At 43.1% G+C, this 22,210-nt stretch overlaps 1 protein-coding gene across 1 annotated transcript in view; it reads right to left on the bottom strand.

Moving 5' to 3' along the window:
- Positions 1 to 2,559: 2,559 nt before the first annotated feature.
- WSCD1 (WSC domain containing 1) overlaps positions 2,560 to 22,210 on the bottom strand; it is a 40,245-nt gene continuing 20,594 nt past the window's right edge. The window contains exons 5-9 of the mRNA XM_080982999.1: positions 15,582 to 15,703; positions 10,122 to 10,299; positions 5,761 to 5,925; positions 4,822 to 5,022; positions 2,560 to 3,184 (exon numbers count right to left, since the gene is read on the bottom strand). Coding sequence (XP_080839125.1) covers positions 2,832 to 3,184; positions 4,822 to 5,022; positions 5,761 to 5,925; positions 10,122 to 10,299; positions 15,582 to 15,703 — 1,019 coding nt within the window. The 3' untranslated portion in view covers positions 2,560 to 2,831. The remainder of the gene's footprint in view (positions 3,185 to 4,821; positions 5,023 to 5,760; positions 5,926 to 10,121; positions 10,300 to 15,581; positions 15,704 to 22,210) is intronic.

The following is a 22,210-nucleotide window of genomic DNA, read 5'->3' as shown; positions in this document are numbered from 1 at the left end:
GTGAAAATGGTGTGCTTATTTGGACAGAGGTCAAGCCAAGCTTCTAGCCCTCCTGGGGGCTCTCCTGGAGGCATCTGCTCGGCCATCCTGCGCAACAGGTTTCCAACTTGATGGACCCTTGAAAGCCTGCTGACATGAGAGATGTGTCCCTGGGTAACAAACCTGCCAAATTACAGACAAGTAGGATCAGATGAATTTTCAGTAATGCTCTTATTAATCGGATGTGGGTGAGACAAAAAGGCATCCATATTCCTCCATGTGGTTTTTGCTTATATTTATTTATCCCTCCTCCAAACCACTGTGGTTGAAAGTTAGACATGTCGGTCTCCCACTCATCCCCACATTACCCTTATGTATTTTATGTTTCACTTGTGATGGAAAACTCCATGCTGTCATTTCCCTTTTGGTTAGCAAGTAAGACAATATTGTATGCACTTTAAGCAGTGTCACAAGGCACACTGTGTGGTCCCTGATCTGTCCTGTCATAGGAGCTCCATTTCACTCTTTTGATGCCCCAACCCCCACCACTGGATGAACAGTGGCATAACAATATTGTTGTTGTTGCAATCATAGTATGGGAAGGAACCTCAAAGATAATGCAGTCTAAACTCTCTGCCAATCCGGGGAATCCATTGCACTAGTTACCCAGATGGGCAGCCACCCAATCTCTGCTTTGAAACCTTTGGTTGAATGAGAGTCCACCCTGTTCTGATTGCATAGTTGCCTCTTGTTTCATGCCAGAGCTCATCAAAGGCATGCTGGTAAGAGATTGTCAGGGCTGGAGCAAACTGGAGCTATAGTACAGATTTCCACAAATCTCACAAATCTGACGAAACTGAATTCAATTTTGGATTTTCCCATTTCTCTTTAGAAATTAAAATTTGAGAGACACTCCGCCCAAGTTAAAACATTAATGCAACATCACCAGTGCCAAATTCTAGAATTCTACGCCTTTCCCCTCTAAAATCCCTAAACCTAACAAGATGCATAATTTGAATCCTGGTTTAAAGAATATGGGTTGCATCCAATGACTGAGTCTTATTCCAAGCAGACCCACTGATGATTATTTTTTAATGACAAACTTAGCCCCATTAACATCAATGGGTTTCCTCTGAGTAGAATTTTGTTGGAGATACCGTATTTTTTGCTCTATAACACGCACCCAACCATAACACGCACATAGTTTTTAGAGGAGGAAAACAAGAAAAAAAATATTCTAAACAAAACAGTGGATGTATGATTTTTGTGGTTCATGCTGTGGCCACAGACATGTGATCTGACAGTGAGTTTGGAGTAGCCCAATGCAAAAATCCTGAGGATCTATGTGCATCCATGCTTTGTAACCACTTTTTTGCACCACTGCGGCCCCAGGCAACAGTGGGTACGTGATTTTTTTGGTGCAAGATGTAGCCATGGACATGCTATGTGATCTGATGGTGAATTTGGGGTGACCCAGTGCAAAAATCCTGAGGATCCATGTGGATCCGTGCTTTGTAACCACGTTTTAAGTGGGGAGAGAAGGAAAAGCACTCAAGGGACAAGGAGCACACGTGGGGTGTGTGGAGAAGGACGCTGCTAATAATGCAGAAGAGGGGTTTAAGGGGAGAAGAAGCACGCATGGGGTGAGTGGAGAAGGATGCTGCTAATAATGCAGAAGAGGGGTTTAAGGGGAAAAGGCTCCTCTCCTCTCCCACTTTGCTCCTTTAAATCAAGCAGGCTCTGCTTTTCTCCCTCCTCCCCGCTCATCCCTAGCTTAGCGAGCTGAAAAACTTTGCTGCTATTTAGCGAGCTGAGTGGGGAGGAGAGAGGGACAGAGAGCCTGCTTGCTTTAAAGGAACCAACCAGACAGGAGCCGCTTACACTCGTGTAAGCGGCTCCTCTCCTATCCCACTTTGCTCCTTTAAAGAAGCAGGCTCTCTGTCCCTCTCTCCTCCCCACTCAGTGGCTCTTCTCCCGCTTTGCTGTTTCAAAGCGAGCCACGGAGGAGGGAAGGAAGGGGAACCATGGATCCTCTGCTCATGACTGCAGCAGATCCCCCCCGCCACCCGTAGGCATTCCCTCCATAACACGCACAGACATTTCCCCTTACTTTGTAGGAGGAAAAAAGTGAGTGTTATGGTGCAAAAAATACGGTAGATATCCATTCAGCCATCTCCAGTGGGAAAGCAAGAGGAATAATTGCTCCCAATTTAATTTCATTAGAAATCTTGAGGAGGGAATGTCCCCACTTGAGATTCCCTAGATTAGAACCCTCTAGACATGTCCTTTTCATGGAGGATAAAGACCCAGTTTTTAAAATTCATAAATAAAGGAAGAAGGCAGAGAAAACACCCCCCCCCCCGGAACTACTTAGCTAAAACTATTTATCAGGGTGAGTTTAAAACAAAGAAAGCAAGGGGGTAACCTGCACATTTGAATTGCCAAAATTGTTATAAAAGTTATAGTTACTCTTCAGAAATACTGATAGTAGGCAGTTAGGGGGATACAAAGGAACTTTCTGCCTCCCCCACCCCACCCCACCTCACACACATTTCCCACAATTAGCAGTGCACACAAGTGTTAAAATTTGTAGCCATTTATAGAGAAAAGGACACACAGAGGCAGAGACGCTAATGTCTTTTGCCTTGGTTTATAACCCAATTTCCATCCTTCATTGCTCGCCTTTCGTAGCACTTAGTACCCCTGAAGAGCGTCCAAGTCTCAAGAATTTGCATTCATCAGCAGACCCTGTGCAAATCTTGCCTTTTTACTGCTATAAAATTCTGGCCTTTTTAAAAAATTCATTATTAGGATCTCTCTTTTTTTTAATGTAGCTAGCTGGTCATATGACATCATCTGGGCAAATACTCTTTTGGAAGCCCGATAAAGTTTCTCTCTCTCAGGGCTTTGTCCACCATCATAATGTATTTATTGATCATGTTTTTCATCTCCTCTGTGAATGGGTCAAATCCCTTCTGCCTGGCTCCTGACCGCTTGAAGTTCCCATCTCGGTTGTTCTCAACACAGAGCAAGCGGTCCTCCGTCACTGTGATGTTCAGGAATCTGACCATTTCTTTCAGATTAGGGAGCAGGGCCTGCTTCAAGTCTTCGTAGTGGATGACAAGGAGACGTTTGCCATATTTGAGCCAGTCCAACACATGGGAAGCCCACCAGGAAGCATAGCTGTTTACAAAATCTGGCCACTCTGCAAAGTGAAAGACAAAATAAAGGATATTGACTTAGCTGTTTTCAAACCTAGCTGTTGCTAAATAGAAAAAGGATGGCAAAGAAAGACTGCTTTAAAATGATTTCAGAAGCAGATAACCCCTTTCTGTTAGTGCTATTTGTGTGTTGCAAAATTGAGGGGAAGGTTGCTTGAAAATTCTTGAGGGATAGGAGGTGAAGAGTCTTCTTTTCTTAGAAAGCTCTCTTCTGAAAAGTATTAGTTCACTTAGGCCCAATCTGCACATTTAATGCTTAATACATTATACCACTGGGACATGGGTGGCGCTGTGGGTTAAACCACAGAGCCTAGGGCTTGCGGATCAGAAGGTCGGCGGTTCAAATCCCTGTGATGGGGTGAGCTCCCGTTGCTCGGTCCCTGCTCCTGCCCACCTAGCAGTTCGAAAGCACGTCAAAGTGCAAGTAGATAAATAGGTACCGCTCCGGCGGGAAGGTAAATGGTGTTTCCGTGCCCTGCTCTGGTTCGCCAGAAGCAGCTTAGTCATGCTGGCCACATGACCCGGAAGCTGTATGCCGGCTCCCTTGGCCAATAAAGCGAGATGAGCGCCGCAACCCCAGAGTCGGCCACAACTGGACCTAACGGTCAGGGGTCCCTTTACCTTTACATTATACCACTATCACACCACTTTAAACGGTCATGGCTTCCCCCAAAGAATGTTGGGAACTGTAGTTCATTAAGCTCTGCCCCTCACAGAGCTACAATTCCCAGTGTTTCCTGGCAAGAAGGATTGGTTTTTAAACCATTTGGGGAATTGCAGCTCTGTCTCCTAACAACTCTCAGCAGTTCCAAAGGATTCTTTGGGGGGAAGCCATGACTCTTAGAGGGATATCGTAACACTTTAGGTGTATGGCATAGCTGTCAACTTTTCCCTTTTCTTGCAAGGAATCCTATTCGGAATAATGGAATTTCCCTTTAAAAAAGGAAAACGTTGACAGCTATGGTGTATGGTGCAGATGTAGCCCTGATCCTTACAAGTGGTGATGCCAGAGACAGAACAAGGAACTTTTCTGCTTGAAAAAAACGGTAATAGATGTTCCTCCAACATGAATAAATGTTCATTTGGGACCAGAGTATCTAAAGAACCACTTCACCCCATGTATCATTGCCCAGCAACTATACCTCTCACTACTGAGCATCCCACATGTGCTGAGCTTGTATTAGAAACTGAGCTTTTAGTGCAGCAGCTCCAACTCTATGGAATCAATTGCTGGCTGAAATGAAACACGCACCTGAAACCATGGTGTTTAGATACCTACTGAAGATGCTTTGGTTTAAGAATTCTTTCCCTGAGAAACCTAGTCATTTATGGAGTATCAGTTATATACCTACATAAACTGTTTTATTGTTTTTTTAGAATTAGCATCCTTGAAATGATGTTCCTTCCAACTCTGTACAATTCAATGACTCCGTGTTACTGTTTGTTTGTTTGTTTTAGAACTGGGTGTTTTATTCTCTTTTTCTCTTATATGCTACTTTGATGGCTTTATGCTTTGAAACAGTCTATTATTTTGACAAATAAAGAAAACAGGAGTGTAGCATGTTTCCTTAAATCTCTCTCTGACATGAAGTCAGAAAGTAATGGCTTAGAGTTCACTTACCTTTGCTTTTCCAGTTGCGATCTGTGGCATACCCGAGATGGCCTGCACACTTCCGGTTGAATTCTGCCACCAGTGACTTGTATGGATTCCGTATCAATAAGATGGCCGAATCAAACATTTCAATTTCTTTTTGGCCACTCTCGTGAGTTTTGACACAAATAGTTCTCCTGCTTCTCCAGTGATCCTTTTCCCCTTTAAAACCTGTGTGTATGTATATAAAGTGTGTGTTTGTGTGGATAGATAGATAGATATGATCTAAACACCAAAATATATCTCTCAAACACTGTAAGCAGACCAACCATTACAATTTTGTCATGGCCCTAACAGCAATTTCCTCTTTGGTACACTTCCACTATTTCCTTATTTGGGACCCTTCTCTCCCCAACTTGCCCATGTGCCCCTGTCTGTCTTTTTGTATCCTTGGTACACTCCCCTTTTCCCTCCCCCCCCCCTTCTCCCTCACCTTCTGGTAACCTCTACACACAGAGCCAGTGTGGTGTAGTGGTTAAGAGCGGTGGACTTGTAATCTGGTGAACCGGGTTCGCTTCCCCACTCCTCCAAATGCAACTGCTGGGTGACCTTGGGCTAGTCACACTTCTCTGAAGTCTCTCAGCCCCACTCACCTCACAGAGTGTTTGTTGTGGGAGAGGAAGGGAAAGGAGAATGTTAGCTGCTTTGAGACTCCTTCGGGTAGTGATAAAGCAGGATATCAAATCCAAACTCCTCCTCCTCCTCCCCTTCTTCTTCTTCTTCCTACCCACCCCATCATGAATCCTACTACTACATTGTTCTGATCTAATGTGGCACACACCCCTTTCCTCCCCCTGTTCAGTGAACCCACTTTTAGAAAAAAAACAGTCAGGGCCCAAAGCTGGCAGTGTGCTTGTTCTTAAAAACAAACAAACAAACAAACAAGACAGGCACAGCTCAATAGCCTACCTTTATTATATAGGGTTCCATCAAAATAGTAGCTCCCGGTGTAGAATCCTGTAGCGTGTTCTATCAAATGACGAGCCCAGGTGTTGCCAGCTCCAGGGAAGCTTGACAATGCCACAAAAGCTTTGGATTTGGTGGGGAGAAACATCCGGTCAGTGCAGCGGGTGTCTACAACCAGATACAGATGGCATTTCATTGTTAGCAAAGTAATCTCCCCCCCCCCAACAAATACACACACAAAGTGAGAGAATTGTTGAGATTTACAACAATTATTTTTCACATGGTTGCACTTTGATAAAATCAAGATTTAAATTCTAAAAAAAGCAAGCTATGTATTCTAAGATCAACTGTTGTGTGGCCATTAATATCTCATACCTGACCCCTCTTTTGTTTGATTCTTGCAGATGCCAATTTAAGTATGCATATCAGCAACAATAACTCACCCTGAAGAAACCACAATCCCCCCCCCCATGGGTAGGAAAGCAATTAATCGCCCCATAAGTTGAGCATAATAGCAATAACCAAGCACACCCACATACTTTACTTTCCTAAAGTAGGCTGGATAATATTTCAGTTATTCCATTCTACTGCTACATCCTTGAAATTTTAGAGTAAAGATGGCAAAAATAAAAATGAACATCTGTAAGTTAGAGACACCTTCCAAGAAACATGGACCCCTTTCTTTACCTATGTTGATGGCCCAAATAAAGACCTTGTTACATCAACAACTCAATATTCTCAGTGGAGGGGTTATGTCAAGTAATATGTTTGAATATTGAAAGTATGTGTATGTCTAGCAACAGTACACTTATCTGTACTGCTGGATAAGTGTTTTATAGTTACATTTGTATTTGTTTAAAAACCAATAAAAATTGTGTGTGTGTGTGTGTGTGTGTGAGAGAGAGAGAGAGAGAGAGAGAGAGAGAGAGAGAGAGATACAGCACTCATGGTCAAAGAGAAGTGATGAGTCACTAAGGAAAAACACACAGAGAGACATAAGGCCAGGAAGGTAGGCATATCACCCCCTCCATGCTTTGATAGCTGCATTCAACTCCTGGTATTTTATAGCAAAACACAAATAAAAACCAGTTAGTTAAGCTTGATAAACAAACAGGCACACTAAGCCATGGGTTGGCAAACTAAGGCCTGGGGTCTGGTCCAATTGCCTTCTAAATCCGGCCGACGGACAGTCCGGGAATCAGCATGTTTTTACATGAGTAGAATGTGTCGTTTTATTTAAAATGCATCTCTGGGTTATTTGTGGAGCATAGGAATTTGTTCATTTCCCCCCAAAAAATATAGTCCGGCCCCCCACAAGGTCTGAGGGACAGTGGACCGACCCCCTGCTGAAAAAGTTTGCTGACCCCTGCCCCAAACAAATGCAGTTTCACAGAAGCAGGAATAGAAGTTGCACTGAAGGAGAGGGGAGAACAGCAGCTATTTAGGACCAAAGGGATTCTTATCACCCAGCATCCAAAGAAATCATTTTTTAATTACAGTTGTGACTTCATGCATTGGCTAAAGACAATGAAAGGTTGGAGTAGCAGGTTGGTTTCATCTCTGAAAAGTTGCATAGGACATTTGGCTTCATATCTTTTCTTCTAGGAAGACTAGAAACTTACTTGTTTTTGAAAGAAAGAAAGAAAGAAAGAAAGAAAGAAAGAAAGAAAGAAAGAAAGAAAGAATTCAGAGTACCTTTTTAACTCATCTCTTGACAACCCTGGTCAGATTGGCTTGTCACTTTTGTTAGTTTTGCTTTCCACTACAGTAGATGACTATTGAATTAACATATTTGCCCTGGAAACCTTTTTTTAAAAAACAACCACAACAATATATGTGGCTTGGCTCTTTTGCATTAAGTATTTGCTCTGTGAGTTTATTTTATTTTATTTAACAAAGGATCAGCTATCTGCTTGGGGTGCGTTGTGGTTAAGACTGCACAGCTTGATCTATTGAGGCTGGTGGTCTTGCTTTTGGAACAGGGGGTTGGATGGCATAATAATTTCATCCCCTCCAGCCCTAGAATTCCAGCTAAGCTTTTCTATCACCATAAAACAAAGGATTTTCTGCCTACCAGCAAGATAGATTTGGACACGCTTAATGTTTGTCTCTTAATTATCTACTTAAGACTTGTCTGTGCTAGCGGTTTCTCCAGGAAAAGATCCAAATCAGACATGTTTGAATATATACTCCCTGACTCTTATTTCTCAAAGCTGGTCTTGCCTATCTGTATTGCAATTTTTTTCTCCCTTAAGGGCAGATCAATATTGCAAGTGCAGTGGATATATTCTGCATTACCACAAGATGAGAGAGAAAGAGAGAGATGGATTTCCCTGTGCCATATCATCCCAGTCAAAATCAATGTCAGTTCATTGTGAATAGTTAAGGGAAGTGTAGAACAGCTTTAATATATTTCAGTAGTCTTATTGACTCTCTTTTGGTCTCCCTTGAAATTTTTCCAATATTTCTCCTCAGGATGAGCCCCTAAGGTTCATCTACACATATGTCTCCTGATTTCTGGTCATGGTTTAAAAGTACAGGCCTCCTCAGAGGATGATCCATGGATTTTGAGGGCCTGGCTCCCGAACCAGCCCCCAGAACACCTCACTGCTCCAGAACCTCTGGAACAGCAACAGCCAGCACTTTCTGGCCTGAGGAGGTTGCCTCCAGCTCTAAGGACTCCAGCCCAGAAGATCTAGTAGAACCAGTCTCCCCTATGCTGTTGTTGAAGCAGACAATGAGCCCAGGTTGTATGCAATGCTAGTCCTCCTCAGGGTAGAACCATTGAAATGACTTACTTAGATCCATAACTGTAATGTGTATGGGTTGCTCGTGCGTAAGTTGCCGCCTCTCCAGGCTTTGTTGCCTTGCTAAACCTTTCAGTCTGAGCAGCCCTTCACTTCGTGGCTGCCTCAGTCGCTAGCAGAATCCGTCAGTGCGTGTTTCTTAAATCTTTTCCAACATAAAAGTTGTTTGACACCCAGTCTCCTCCTACTCTCTCTGCGCGGAAGTCTTCTGCGCAGGGTGGGCGTGGGTAGTGGGGGACCAGTGCTCTCCCCGCTGGTGTCCGGTGAAGAGTCCTGGAGCCCTCTTGCCGATTCCCCCATCAGCCCCTCTTTATCCCTGGTGTTGCGCTGATTTGCTTCCCCATCTGCGGAGCTGCCTCTCTCCCTGCTGGGCCCTTCTCCAGCATCATTTGAGAGCCTTCCCTCCACTTCTAGCTCCGATGTCAGTTCCCTGACAATAACTTTAATGGATCTAAGCTTGATACAACCCCCTGTAAAGAGGCTTCTCCTCTCTTGAAGGTAGACTGCTACGGTCTAGTCTGGGCTTATAGTTGTTTAATGCACACTTTACATCAGTTTGTGCATTTTTAGAGTCTTTTTAAATTGGTTTTGTATATATAGAAAAACAGTTACAAACAAAAAGACCACTACTCAACAAACACACGCAAAAACAAAGGGACGTTGGCGATTTCAGTGTGCAGGAGAAAATGTAATAATACAGATGAGCCTGTGTGTGTGTGTGTGTGTGTGTGTGGTGTCATTCACAAGCTCCATACAAAAAGAGAGGCAGTAAGTACGTGCTGCTGCAAGTGGTTTTCATTAATACAGGATATAAGATCCAACCATTTCACCTCAGATTTGCCTGTCTTTGATACGCCATTGATGACTGTGGCCTTCCCTGTAAATTTCTCTAATATAACAATGTCAGTCCAGCATGAGGCAAGTTGAATTTTTGGTAATAAACTTGAATTTGGTCTCTGCATTTTTGTATACATTACTTAGTTGGAGAACAGCATTGAAAAATCTGGAGAAGAGCAAATTGCAAAAAATGAGTGCATTTCAGAGAGTTCGTGTGCCATTTCAGAAAGTGAGAATTGGGTAGGTTTGCCTTTAAATGCAAACTGAATTGAATTTCTTCCCCATTCTTAAATGCTAGGTGGAATCTACACACATATAAAAAAACGCTGTGAAAATATTTTTTTTAAAAAAAAAGTTTCGAAAAATACATTGAATTTTGCATAGCTCACTGTCGCAATCTACTGTCCTATTTGCATATGGCACTTTACAACACATTTAAAACGTTTTATTTGCAGCTGCTTAGCTGAGTCCGTAGACTCAGGGCACTGTCAGACACACCATCCTAGGCAACGGTGGGCGGTTGCAAGGCTGCTCACCCTTATCCAATGTCCTGGGACAGCTTGCAGTATTCACTGCAGATTTCTCCTGTTATGCATTAATAAAATTATGGCACTACTTAACCCAACAGCAAGTGTCTTGCCTCATTGCTTGGGGTGTAAGATGCACAGCACCTCCCTACACATAGTTATTGTTATTATATATATTCAACCTCTCTCTTACCTTGGACAGGAGTTTGATAGACAAAGAGATAGTCCCCCCTCTTTGGCTCTTCAGCCGTGCTGCTGCCATTTTGCAACCTGCTACAGAATAAGCTGTCTGAGCTGTTGCGTAACGGGAAATGAATTGTTGGGAAGCCACAGCAGCACTGGGGTCCTCTGATGGCTGCCAAAGGAAATTCCTAGAAAATAAAATAAAAGGCTGGAATAAAAAAAAAAGGCTAGCAAACATTAGGAAGCATCACCTGGAACTGAAACGAATGTGAAGGGAAACCCTAAAGTTCAATTTTCCTCTTCTGAATTGTCCTGTCTCAGATAAGTATTTTCCTTTTCCAAACCATTTTTTCTTCACATTTCTTCTTGTGGATGCTGTCAGAATTTAGAGGGTTGATCAGGCTGACTACTTAGCCAATGAATTGTGTGAGTTAGACTGGATTGATCAATGCATACATTGCACAGTAAGAAAACAGTGAGTTGTGTTCAAGTAGGTTCTACTCCAAATAGACCCACTGAAGGTAAGGAATCTAAGTTCGTCAGGTCTATTAACTTCAGTGGGTCTACTCTGAGTAGGACCAGCATTGGAGTTCCCAACACAAATCAATTCTGGCCAGATATGGTTTGGGTTGGCATGGGTTGGCATAGGTCAGCCCAGGAGTGGTGGGCCCAGAACAGATTTAGGGAGGAGGCTTTTGACAGCCCTTTTAAATAGCCTCAGATTCCACCCCTCCTCATAGCATCATCATAGCCTCCATTCTCTGCACGGTCACAAAAGCGCTGCATCTTAGCCACTTTGTGCCATGTGACAGAGTAGGCAACACAGTCAATGAAATGAAATACGCAATGCTTTTCGACATGAATCCCAGCTCTGTCTGATTCTGCAAAGGTGACAAAATGCCTTCTCTCAAATTCTGATCATGCTCAAAGGCCACACCACAATCAAGCCTAGGTAAAGGAAATCCCACCAGCAAAAGAGATGCAAACTCTGTACGTGGAAAAATGAGGCCCAATTAAACCATGTTACATAACTCTTGATAAAACTAAAGATGTTCATGGGCACGCACACACACCTCCATTAAACCTGTTCATCTTTACAGTGGGGGTGGGATAATTGTGGTAGGTCTTTCCCCAAGCAATGCATAAAAAGTGTCTGATCAAAGCAGCAGGACACCTAGATGTGTCCTATGCAAAATTTCCCTGTGTTGTTCTCATGCAGCGAACACAGGCTCTGTTGGACAAATGTAATGATCCACTCCTAATGAGGTAATTTATGGAGAGTCCCTAAGGCTCTCTTCCAGTGTTCTGGCGGCATGACGAGGCATTAAATAGTTGTCAACATAATTGGGTTCAAACCATCCCATTCTGACTTCCCCTTTAGGTTAAACGTGGCAGGGAGAAAAAATGGTGGCTCTTTTAAACTATTTTTGTGAATTCTACAAGGAGATTCAGTTTGTTTGGATTTAAAAATCTCTTTTCAAAAAAAGAAAAAGAAAAAGCAAGGAACAGGTGGTGATCGAAATTTTAGACACATTTACCAGGGAGGAAGACCCATTGCTCTCAGTGGGGCTTCCTTCCGAGTAAATTTGTAGGGGATAGGCTGTGAGTCATTCTCAAAAAAATAGAACTTGTTACAGGTGTGTGGTGTAGAGGGATACTTTGTGTCATGTCCCCATATACAGTACAAACTGGGGGTCATGGTGGATAGCTTGATGAAGGTGCTGACTCAGTGTGTGGCAGCTCTGGTTGAGGAAAAAGACAAATTCTGTTTCAGGGTTCATTAGAACACGGATTGAAAAGAAAACTGCCAATATCATAATGCAGCTTTACAAATCTATGTTGACACAGCTCTTGAAATATTGTGATAGATTCTGGTCACCTCACCTCAAAAATAATGCTGCAGAGCTGTGAAAGCTTCAGAAAAGGGCAGCCAAAATGATCAAGGGGTGTGGGAGCTCCTGTCTGAAGAAAGTTTCACCATTTGGAGCTTTTTTTAGTTTAGAAAAGAAAAGGCAAATAAGAATGGACAGGATATAGGTTGGAACAGATAAACCTCAGGTCCCTTCCAACTCTATGATTCTATGGTTCTATGAGGAAGTGGATAGAGAGAGGTGTGGTTTTTTTTCTCGCTTTCACATAACACTAGAAGTTGGGCTCATCCGAAGAAGCAGTGTTGGAAGATTCAGGACAGACAAAAGAAAGCCTTCTTCATGCAACACGGAGTTAAATTTGGGGATTTCGTCCTGCAAGAGGGAATGATGACCATTAGCTTGGATATGCCACCTTGAGTCCTTGTCAGGGGGGAAAGTGGGGTAGAAGTAATGGTGGTGGTGGTAGTAGCTTTTTTTCAGTAGGAACTCACTGGAACTCAGTTCCAGCACCTCTCAGGTGTGTGTCATTGCCATTATAAGAGAGCAAGGGAGGCGTTCATTTTCTTAGGAAATTAGCACTGAGTATGGAGCTTGTTCCCTGGTTCTCCGGGGGCATTGGCAGTCCAGTATTCAATGTGTAGGGCAGGAACCTCTTCAGGCAGCTATTGCCTGTTGTTGTTGTTGTTGTTGTTGTTTTTTAAAAAGGGGGAGCACCTTAAATAATTTGTTGTGGGTGTGTATTCTTCAGACAACCATATTTCAATTTGCATATGAATCCAGGAGGTGCATCTCAGGCATGTTCAAGCATTCCTAGCTGTGGCTGGTCCACAATGAGGCACTGCTACAGAAAAGGCCCTGATCCCTAGAAGGCAATATCACCTAGAGAAGAGCTTCTGATGATGCAAAAGGACTAGGCAGGTCCATAGGGCATTAGGGCATTCATTAGATACTCAGGTGCTTTATACATATAGCCCAGATCACAAGTGTAAAAAGCTGTAGTGGTCAACAGAGGCACCTTGAATGGTGGTAGCTAACTGTCATGCCCCCTGCATTCTAGTGTGCTCCTGAGGAGGATTCAGTTTAGGGTGAATCACAGGACACTTCACTCAGGCAGAAACCCACAACAATCCCTTCTACCCCTTGGCAGCCTGGGGATGCAACTCATACATGAGAGCTTAACCTGCTCCACAGCCACAGAGAAACATGCAACTACAGAACCAGATGCAGGTCATTTAAGGATTGTAGACAGGGATGCAGGCCACCTTTTGAACATTCAGGTGAGACTTCCTTTGCTGAAACAACATATTTCTGTAGCTCAGCTAGCGGTGCCCACTTGGAGCTAACCATGGTCCTGATTGCTGCTCACCAGCACTGCCATGAACTGAACTGAATTCCCTTAACAATAATTGTCCTATCTGGACTTATTTTTAGTGGATCTGACTTACTTCCACCTGAATTAGGCAGTTAGGCCGTCACGGCATTTAAATGCAAGGAAAAATAGATCCAAATGAGTATACAGATTGAGATTTCAGTCATCAAATTAGAGAATAAAACATCTCAGACACCAATTTAGAGAATGAAACATAACAAAAGCATACTTTCTCTGCCTGGAATGTCGTTGACTTTAATTTGTTGGCATTTGCAATAATCAAAAGAAGCTTGCTCACTCAACTTACTGTAATGTTTTCTTTCTTTAAGCATATTAAACTGTCACATCTCTGCACATTTTACCCAATGATTTGAGAATTTTTGATGATAATGCTGCTTTATTTACAATATTATGATTTGAGCAGCCTGGCTTTGCTTTGGAAAATGCAGAGCAATTTTCAGCTCCGGAGAGGATTTCTAACAGCTCATTTCCACAAAACAAATAACACCAAGCATCTTCTTCTGATTTATAAGTGAAGGCATTGAAGGAGAATGTTGGAGAAATTATGATCAAATGGGAACATTTGTGGGAACTAGGATAACATCTGAAGCATACCATGTTGGCTATCTTTGCTCTATTTTATTGGCTGTCAGAATACAACCCTCTGTTCAAAGGATTCCTCTGGTTGAAGGGCTCTCCTGCCCACATCTGAATTAATTAGGAGTCCCAAGAAAGGAGAAGAGGGGGGCAGGGCTTGAAAACTAAAGCTCTGGATGACCCCGCTCATTGGTTTCATCAACATGAGGGACGAAACTGTGCCCTGAGGAACCCTGCATTGAAGGCTCCATGGGGCCGAAGAACACTCCCCAAGCATTCCCCTTTGGAAACGGCCTTCCAAGTAGGACCAGAACTACTGCAAAGTGGTGTCACCCACCCCTAATTCAGAGAGCCACTCCAGAAGGATACCACAGTTGATGATACTGAAAGCCACTGAGAGGTCAGGGAAAATTAACAAGGACACTTTTTCCCTTCTCTCTTCCAACAGAAGTCATCATACAGGGGAACCAAAACATTTTCAGTGCCAGGCCTAAACCTTGATTTAAATGGATCTAGAAAATCAGTTTCCTCCAAGAGTGCCTGGTTCTGGTTCTGCAACCACCTGCTCAAGAAACTTGTCCAAGAAGGGAAGATTAGCAACTGGCTGGTAGTTGCATAGATTTTCCAAGTATTGGGAGGGTTTCTTGAGGAGTGGTTTCAACACTGCTTCCTTCAAGCAGGCAGCGACCACTGTCTCTCGCAGGGAGGTATTAATCACCTCCCTGGCCCAGCCAGCTGTCCCCTCCCTGTTAGTTTTTAGCAGCCAAGGGGAGCAAGGGTCCAGAGCACAAGTGGTCACTCTGACCAATCTAAGAACCTTGTCCACTTCCTCGAGCCTTACTAACTGAAACACATCAAACACAACAGGACTAGGCAGCGCTCTGGAAACCTCTCAAGATTCATCTGCTGTAACCGTGGAGTCAATGTCCCGGCAGATGCAAGTGATTTCTTTCCCTCAAAATGCTTTGAAAACTATTGGCTAGCCATGTCAAAGATTGAAAATTGTGTTTCCAAAATGGGTAAACACTCAACAGAGTTCCATCTATAGCGGCGTTTTCCATTTTTACCCACGGTGCGCACTCATTTTCTACAATGAGAGAAACCATCTGCCCAAGCTGGCAAGCATCATAATAGTATTCAAGGCTTGGGATTCCCCCCCCTCCCACCTTCTCCAATAAGCATCTATACAATACCCCCCCTAAGCACTGGACAGGTTGATATAAAAATGGAACAGCTCAGCTTCCATTGCCAAAGAGCTAGGTGGCCTGCGGGAATGCAATGGTTGGGAAAGATCCATCACTTTCAGCCCCTTCTCTGCACTCACAAGGTCTAGAAACTTGTACTGGAAATATAAGCTGAAATACCTCTGGATGCTGAAACTTTTGAAAGCTGCCAGAATTCAAAGTTGTTAGGTGTCACTGAGGAAAAGCAGCACAGAAATCTGATTTGCTTTGAAATGTGCATCATCAGCTATGGTTCTAAAATGCAATTATACACGCATTTCCCACCCCAGAACCTCAGAGCGCTCTCTCTCCCTCTCTCTTTTCCTAGTATCAGGCTCCAGAGGCGCTAGGAAACTGATGAAAATCAGATGAAGGGATGGGGAGAAGAAAAGAAAGGGAACTGTCCTTACTTTCTTGGAGCAAAATTCGGAGCACATCTCCACTGTCAAATTGGCGTGTATCAAAGAGACCGGCAAGGTGTTTGTTAAATTCTCTGGTGCTCTGAAACACCCTCGATAGATAATATTCTGCCCTGCAGGGATAAGAAATAGTTATCTCTCAAGAAACAACAACCGTAGCAGCCTCTTCCTATCACAGGGAAGAATATTAGTTTCAGAATATATATTCTCATTCACTATTTGGATGCAATAATTGGCATTGAGATGGAAAGTGAGAAAATTTGCTCTGCTGAAATGAACACACAGCTTCTAGTGGAGTCCTGGCTGTTAAAGTGTGCCTTAGCACAGAAGAGTTGAAATTAAATCCCCCCTCCCCCAAGGAGGCCTCTGCTATTGTTTTCATGCCTTGGTTTTCTTTTGAAGATTCCCTCCCACCCCTCCTGACTTTCCCCTGCAAGGCTTTGAAAGCTCTGATAAAAATCTACAAAGCTTTTCATGAGCTGCACCAGGAACAAAATGGAATTTCAATGAGTTGTTGAAACACCTTCAGGGAGCCCCATTCCGGGGCTGTGCGGGTGTGTTTGGTTACTACTCCATCCACAGCACCTTCTCATATTCATTCTTTTCCAAGCCAGAGAGATTATATGCAACCTTCAGGAGCTAAAATAGATTTCTGCTGCGGCAGCCAAAGAGACAGGAACATGTGGGCCGAATCGTAGATTCATGGGGTTGTAAAGAACTGGAAGCAACTCAGAGGTCATCTGACCAAACCAACCCTGCCTTTTAAATTTAAATGCCACATTCACATAGTTTGCATGGTTACTTTATGTTAATTTTGCTATTCATGAACGGCAGCCTCAGAGCCCTGGATGTGCCAAAATAAACTCAGAAATAACATAAATAATAATGAGGTCCCTCACAGAGCAACTGCATATTTCTGTAAGGGATGTAAGAAGGCATAACTTTGCATGCATAGATCATAGAATTGTAGAGCTGGATGGGACCACAAGGGTCATCTAGTCCAGCCCCCTGTGTTGAAGAATCTTTTGCCCAACATGGGGTTCAAACCCATGACCCTGAGATTAAGAGTCTCATACTCTACTGACAGAGGTATCAGATGACCATAATCCCACACTGTGTTTGTCACATGCAGCATTGCTTCCAGTCTGCTACAGTTCCTATTCTGCCCAAAACTATGTTATTTACCTGGCTGCCCACTGTAGCAAATTTATGTAATTGATGCAATTTGAAAAAGTAATTATGTAACTTACATAAATTGCATGGTCAATACATCATCCAACCCCATTCATTTCAATGCAAAGGAAACACAGTGATGGTCACATATTGTATGAAGACTGAAAGCAACAGCAACCAAGAATACCGATCATATTTGTTAGATGGACTATGCACAGCGCATAGTTTAACTATGGGACTCTCTCCCACAGGAGGCAGTGATGGTCACTGACATGAGTAGCTTTAAAAGAGGATTAAAGAAACTCATGGATGAGAGAGATATCAATGGCTACTAGCCAAATGGATATGTTCTGCCTCCACAGCAATGTTTCTGAATACAAGTTGCTGGAAACCACAGGAGGGGAGAGTGTTCTTGTGCTTGAATCCTGCTTGCTGGTTTCCCAAAGGCGATTGTTCAGCTACTGTGATGGCAAGATGGGCCATTGATCTGATCCAGAGGGCAGTGGTGTAGCGTGGGTTGCTAGCACCTGGGGCCACACAGAGAAGGTGGGTTGGAGAGAGCAAAGAAAATGGACAGAGAATGCATGCGCATGCAACTGCCTAATGGTGTCCAGGTGATCCAGGAGATCGCAGCTACAGAGGGGAAAAAAGAAGAAGAGTCGTTCCATTGTCTGGAGAGGTCACTTCCTGGTTTTCATGGAGAAATCGTTTTCAGTGGAGCCCAACGACAGAAGCACGCAGCTGTACTAAGGCAGCACCAGGTGTTGAAATTTTGCACCCCCTAAACAATTTTGCACCTGGGGCAACCTCGCCTGTGCCCCCCATGCTACAACACTGCCAGAGGGCTCTTTTTGTGTTCTTATGGATACATTTGTGTTTCTGACATGGTCCCAACCCAGGTCCCAAGATATTTAGGACTTTATATGCAGTGCTTTCAGGACCACTGACACATGCTCCCATCAGGCTGCCCCATTGACCAGCCTATCAGTTGCATTATGGGACATCTTCAAGGGCAGCCCCATATTACAGTAGTCCAAAGGAGAAGTTGCCAGAACATGGACAGCTTAGGCTTGGGCAGTTAAAATGGATTAAGCAGTGCTGTCACCCTAGCACAACAAATTAGCTTTTTTTATAAAAAGGGGGGGGGAGAAATTGTCTTTTGTGGTTAGGAAAGTAATGGGGCAATGCATTGGGATTAACAAATGAGTAACAGGGAAATGTGGAAACACCCTGCAGGCGAATAGGGATGACTACTGGACACATAACAAATCACACAAACAAATCAGAATGAATGCTCCATAAAGGCTGGATGCAATTTTATCTCCCATGTCAGCTTTGGGCAAATAAAAAAGGATGAATGTTCGATAAGCAAGCCATATGGAGTCTCACAGATCTGATGTCTAAGGCCCTGACCACATTCTGAACCATGCCTTGACCCCCCCCCCCCAATTCTCCACCCCTGTCCCTGGACCTCAAGAACAAAGGTGGTTGCTGACCACCCCCAAACTGATAGGCATTGGGTCACCAGCAAGCTTTATTTCTGGGGGTTTTCTTGGGAGAAAAGGTACAGCCTTCCTTCCACCTCTCCTCCCTCAGGAGGAGGAATAAATCAGATGAGGCTCAGCTGTGATCCAGCAAGTGACCAGGTAAAGAAGAGGATGACAGTGAGGATTGAAATCTCAATCCATCCTGGGTGCTTGCTCGGAAAATCATTGGCAGAAGCTTAGTCAAAATTGCCATCTCTTAACTGAAACAGTTAAAAAGATTTGGTTTCAGAGGAGAAAGTGGGGGAGTTCTAGTCCTCAATTAAAGAAATCTTAGTCAAGCGATTGTATGCATTTAAATTGATTAATTCAATTAAGTTGTTGATTAGATCTGCATAGGAGTGAAACAGTCGTCCAGATGGGGAGGGAAGAAGCATTATTTGCTTGTTCTTAGGTGCACAGTAAATACTATCCTGGAAAGGGGGTTCCCTGCTGTACAAGAGAGAAAGAATAATAGAATCAAAGAATTGTAGAGCTGGAAGGAACCCCGAGGGTCATCTAGTCCAACCCCTGTAATATAGGAATCTCAATTAAAGCATCTATGACAGATGGCAATGCAACCTCTGCTTAAAAGCTTCCAATGAAGGAGAGTCTACCATCTTCCAAGTAAGTCCATTCCGCAGCCAAACAGCTCTTACAATCAGAAAGCTCTTCTTGATGTTTAGTTGGAATCTCCTTGATTGTAACCTGAATCAGGTCCTACCACTGAGAGCAGCAGAATACAAGCTTGCTCCATCTTCCATGTGATAGTCCTTGAGATATATGAAGATGGCTATCATATCTCCTCCCAATCTCCTCTTTTCCAGGCTAAATATACCCAACTTCCTCAACCATTTCTCATAAGGCTTGGTTTCCAGATCCTTCATCATATTGATCACCCTCCTCTCAGCACATTCTAGCTTCTCAACATCCTTCTTAAATTGTGGCATGCAGAACTGGACACAGTTCTGGTCTTACCAAGGCAGAACAGAGTGAGACTATGACTTCCCTTGACCTGTACACTGTACTTCTGTTACAGTCTAGAATTGCATGAGCTATTTGGCTGGGTGGGGGGCTGCTGCATCACACCATTGATTCATGTTAAGCTTGTGGCCTACTAAGACCCCTAGATCCCTTTTCACATGTACTACTGGCAGGCCAGCTATGCCCCATTTTAAATTCGTGCAGCTGGTCATTCCTGCCAAAGGGAGGGGAGGGGCTTATCAAGGGTGGGCATTCAGAGGTGGCATTGTCATCTTCCAATGTGAGAAGAAAAGAGAGTTTTGAATTATGGTTTCACTCTGAGTGAGAATTCAGAGGGATAATATGCCAGCCTCTGAAGCGCGGTGAATTTTGATATGTTGATATTTTGTTCTTTATCTTCTATTGTCATCACTTGTGCCTGATGCTTCTGCTGTCTGATGGAATATATGGTTATATTAAGCACCTGCTGAATGAACATTGTACATTGCAGTTGAAATATTGATTGGGTGGTTTAGCTGGCTAGGGTATTACAATATGTATCATTGCTGCTCCTTGAGCTGGTGGATTTACTGGGTTTTGCCAGCCAGGTATTGGGCCTCCTTTTCCTTGCCTCAAGATATGCAGAAGGGGGGTGGAATACAGGCACCCCTATAATAGGGATAACGGAGAGAGAAGTCTATGATGGTAAAGGTAGGGAGAGCTAGGTAAGAGGAAGGGGTGAAATTTCTTATATCTATTCCATCTTCTCATCTCAACAATTTCTAGGTAGTGCTTGTCATCAGCCACCCAGCATGGTGGCATTTATTTTTAAATCCATCTTGGTCCATAAGAAGACAACACTCATTCATAGAACAATACTCCCCCCCCAAAAAAAAATAATACTTGAAATTGTTTATTTAAATATCTAACCAGATAGCACTGAGTTCAGCAATGATGCAAATTCCAGAAATCTTTCCAAGATTTGTGTGAGTCTCTGCAGTGTGCATAATAGTATTTTTTTAAAAAATAAATTAATAACCTGTTTTTTAAAAAAGCAATGAAACACCATCTTTTGCTGCTAGGAGTTAAAATTCTAATGTTCCTTTCCCACAGATAGCATCCATGGGGAGTTGTAAGTTTGAGAAGAGTCTATATGACTCAGTGGCTGAGATGTGCTGTACAAATCAAAGGCGTTTTTATTCCCAGTTGCATCTCACATGAAGTCTAAAGGAATGTAAGAAAAGAGAGGAAGGGAACCTTTCAAAAACGAGTTGAATTCCAAGTTTTCAATGAAGAAGCAATGTCCGTGCTGGGTGGCAGCTGGGAAAGGAGAACCAGTCATAGTCAGGATGAGATCCATTCTAGTCTGGAAGCTTCTCAGGATGTCCCAATGACCAACTCGAGCTGGAAGACTTACTTGGAACGCTTAACCGCCCAGACAAAACAATCCCATACAGATTGTGAAGCTAGGGTTGGGGAAGAAGTTAAATTCAGTTCACATTTAAAGGTGAGTTTATCTAATTTGCACTTTCCAATGCAGCTCAATTGGCAGAGCATGTGGCATTTAAGCCCATGGTTGTGGGTTCAAGCCCCAAGTTGAGCTGCAGAGCTGCATTGCCAAATTTGGAGAAGTGCAGATTATGAAGGATGGGGTGTGTGGGGTGTGTGATGATTTGAGAAGTGCAAATCAGGTGTTTCCACATTAAAATGCAAGCAAGATTGATTTTCTCCCCAAATCCTTTGGAATTCCTTTGTCCTGTTTGGTGATGGTATCCATATAATCAAAGGCAAAGGACATGTAAAAAGGTAAAAGTATTGGGAAATGATTTATAATGAATTGGAAAAAATGTTTAAAAGTACTTCCCCCCCCAAAAAAAAAACAAAGTCATTTTTTGTTGGGAGTAACACAGACTGAAATCCCTAGGTGTCAGAAAAGGTTATTTATGTATGTAACAACTGCAGCCCGTGTTTTGTTAGCCCCGAATGGAAAGTGAGCGAGGTCCCAACTAAAGAGGATTGGCAACTTAAATTGACAGAATATGCAGAACTTGCAGATTTAACAAAAAGAATAAGAGAGCAAGAAGAACATACATTGAAAGAAGATTGGAAAACATTTATTGAATATATGGAAAATAACTGTATACACAGCTGAAAATGCTGGCAGCACTAAGATAAATTGAACAAATAATTTTTGATGGATGTAAAAATGGAAAACTGATTTGAATAGTTATAGCAAAATATGGTTATGATATGTAAAATGAACCATGGAAGGAGAAGAAGGGAAGTCACTGGATATATTTAAGTTTGTAAAATGTTTATCTGGAAATGTAAAATTGAAAACTTAATAAAATTATTCTTTAAAAAAGAAGAAGATGGAGAGTGTCATGAGAACTAGGGATGGCTTCTGACCCCCTCAATGTGAATCAGCACCCCCCATTGTTCCCTTTACCCCCGTTATGGTCTTTCCATTCAGCTCCACTGATTTGCTTTGCTTCACTCTTGCTGCTTATAAAGAGTCCCTGTAACCATGGGAACCAAAGAAATGAAGCGCTGGATTACTGACACTCCAGCAAGATTTCGATCTACAAACAAAGTCCACCTCTTGCATTTGAGGCAGAGGCAGGAATACGAGAATGAAAGCTCACAAGAAGGCATGCCAGCTCCTGCTTTGATCTTAAGCTGAGAACCAATTCCTTCACCAGTGGGAAGAGTTGGAAAAATACAGAGGTGCCCTCCAAAATCACCATGAACTTATCATGAACTGGTTTTGCAAGGGCAGTGACACTTTGCAAATGAGCAGTCAGTAAGATTGCAGTTCGACATCTCCTGGAATTCTTTTCAAATGCATATGAGCTGGGGCCTCTACATTCAGAAAGAACGTCCCTTTTGTTACCAAATGCAAAGGACTGGGGCCAGCAGCAGAGACTGCCTGTTTCTATCTCAGCATCCAACTGTGATTTT

This window comes from Podarcis pityusensis (genome assembly GCF_964106645.2).
Source record: "Podarcis pityusensis genome assembly, chromosome: 15".
Taxonomy (NCBI): domain Eukaryota; kingdom Metazoa; phylum Chordata; class Lepidosauria; order Squamata; family Lacertidae; genus Podarcis; species Podarcis pityusensis.
This window is presented reverse-complemented; position numbering and strand designations above follow the sequence as displayed.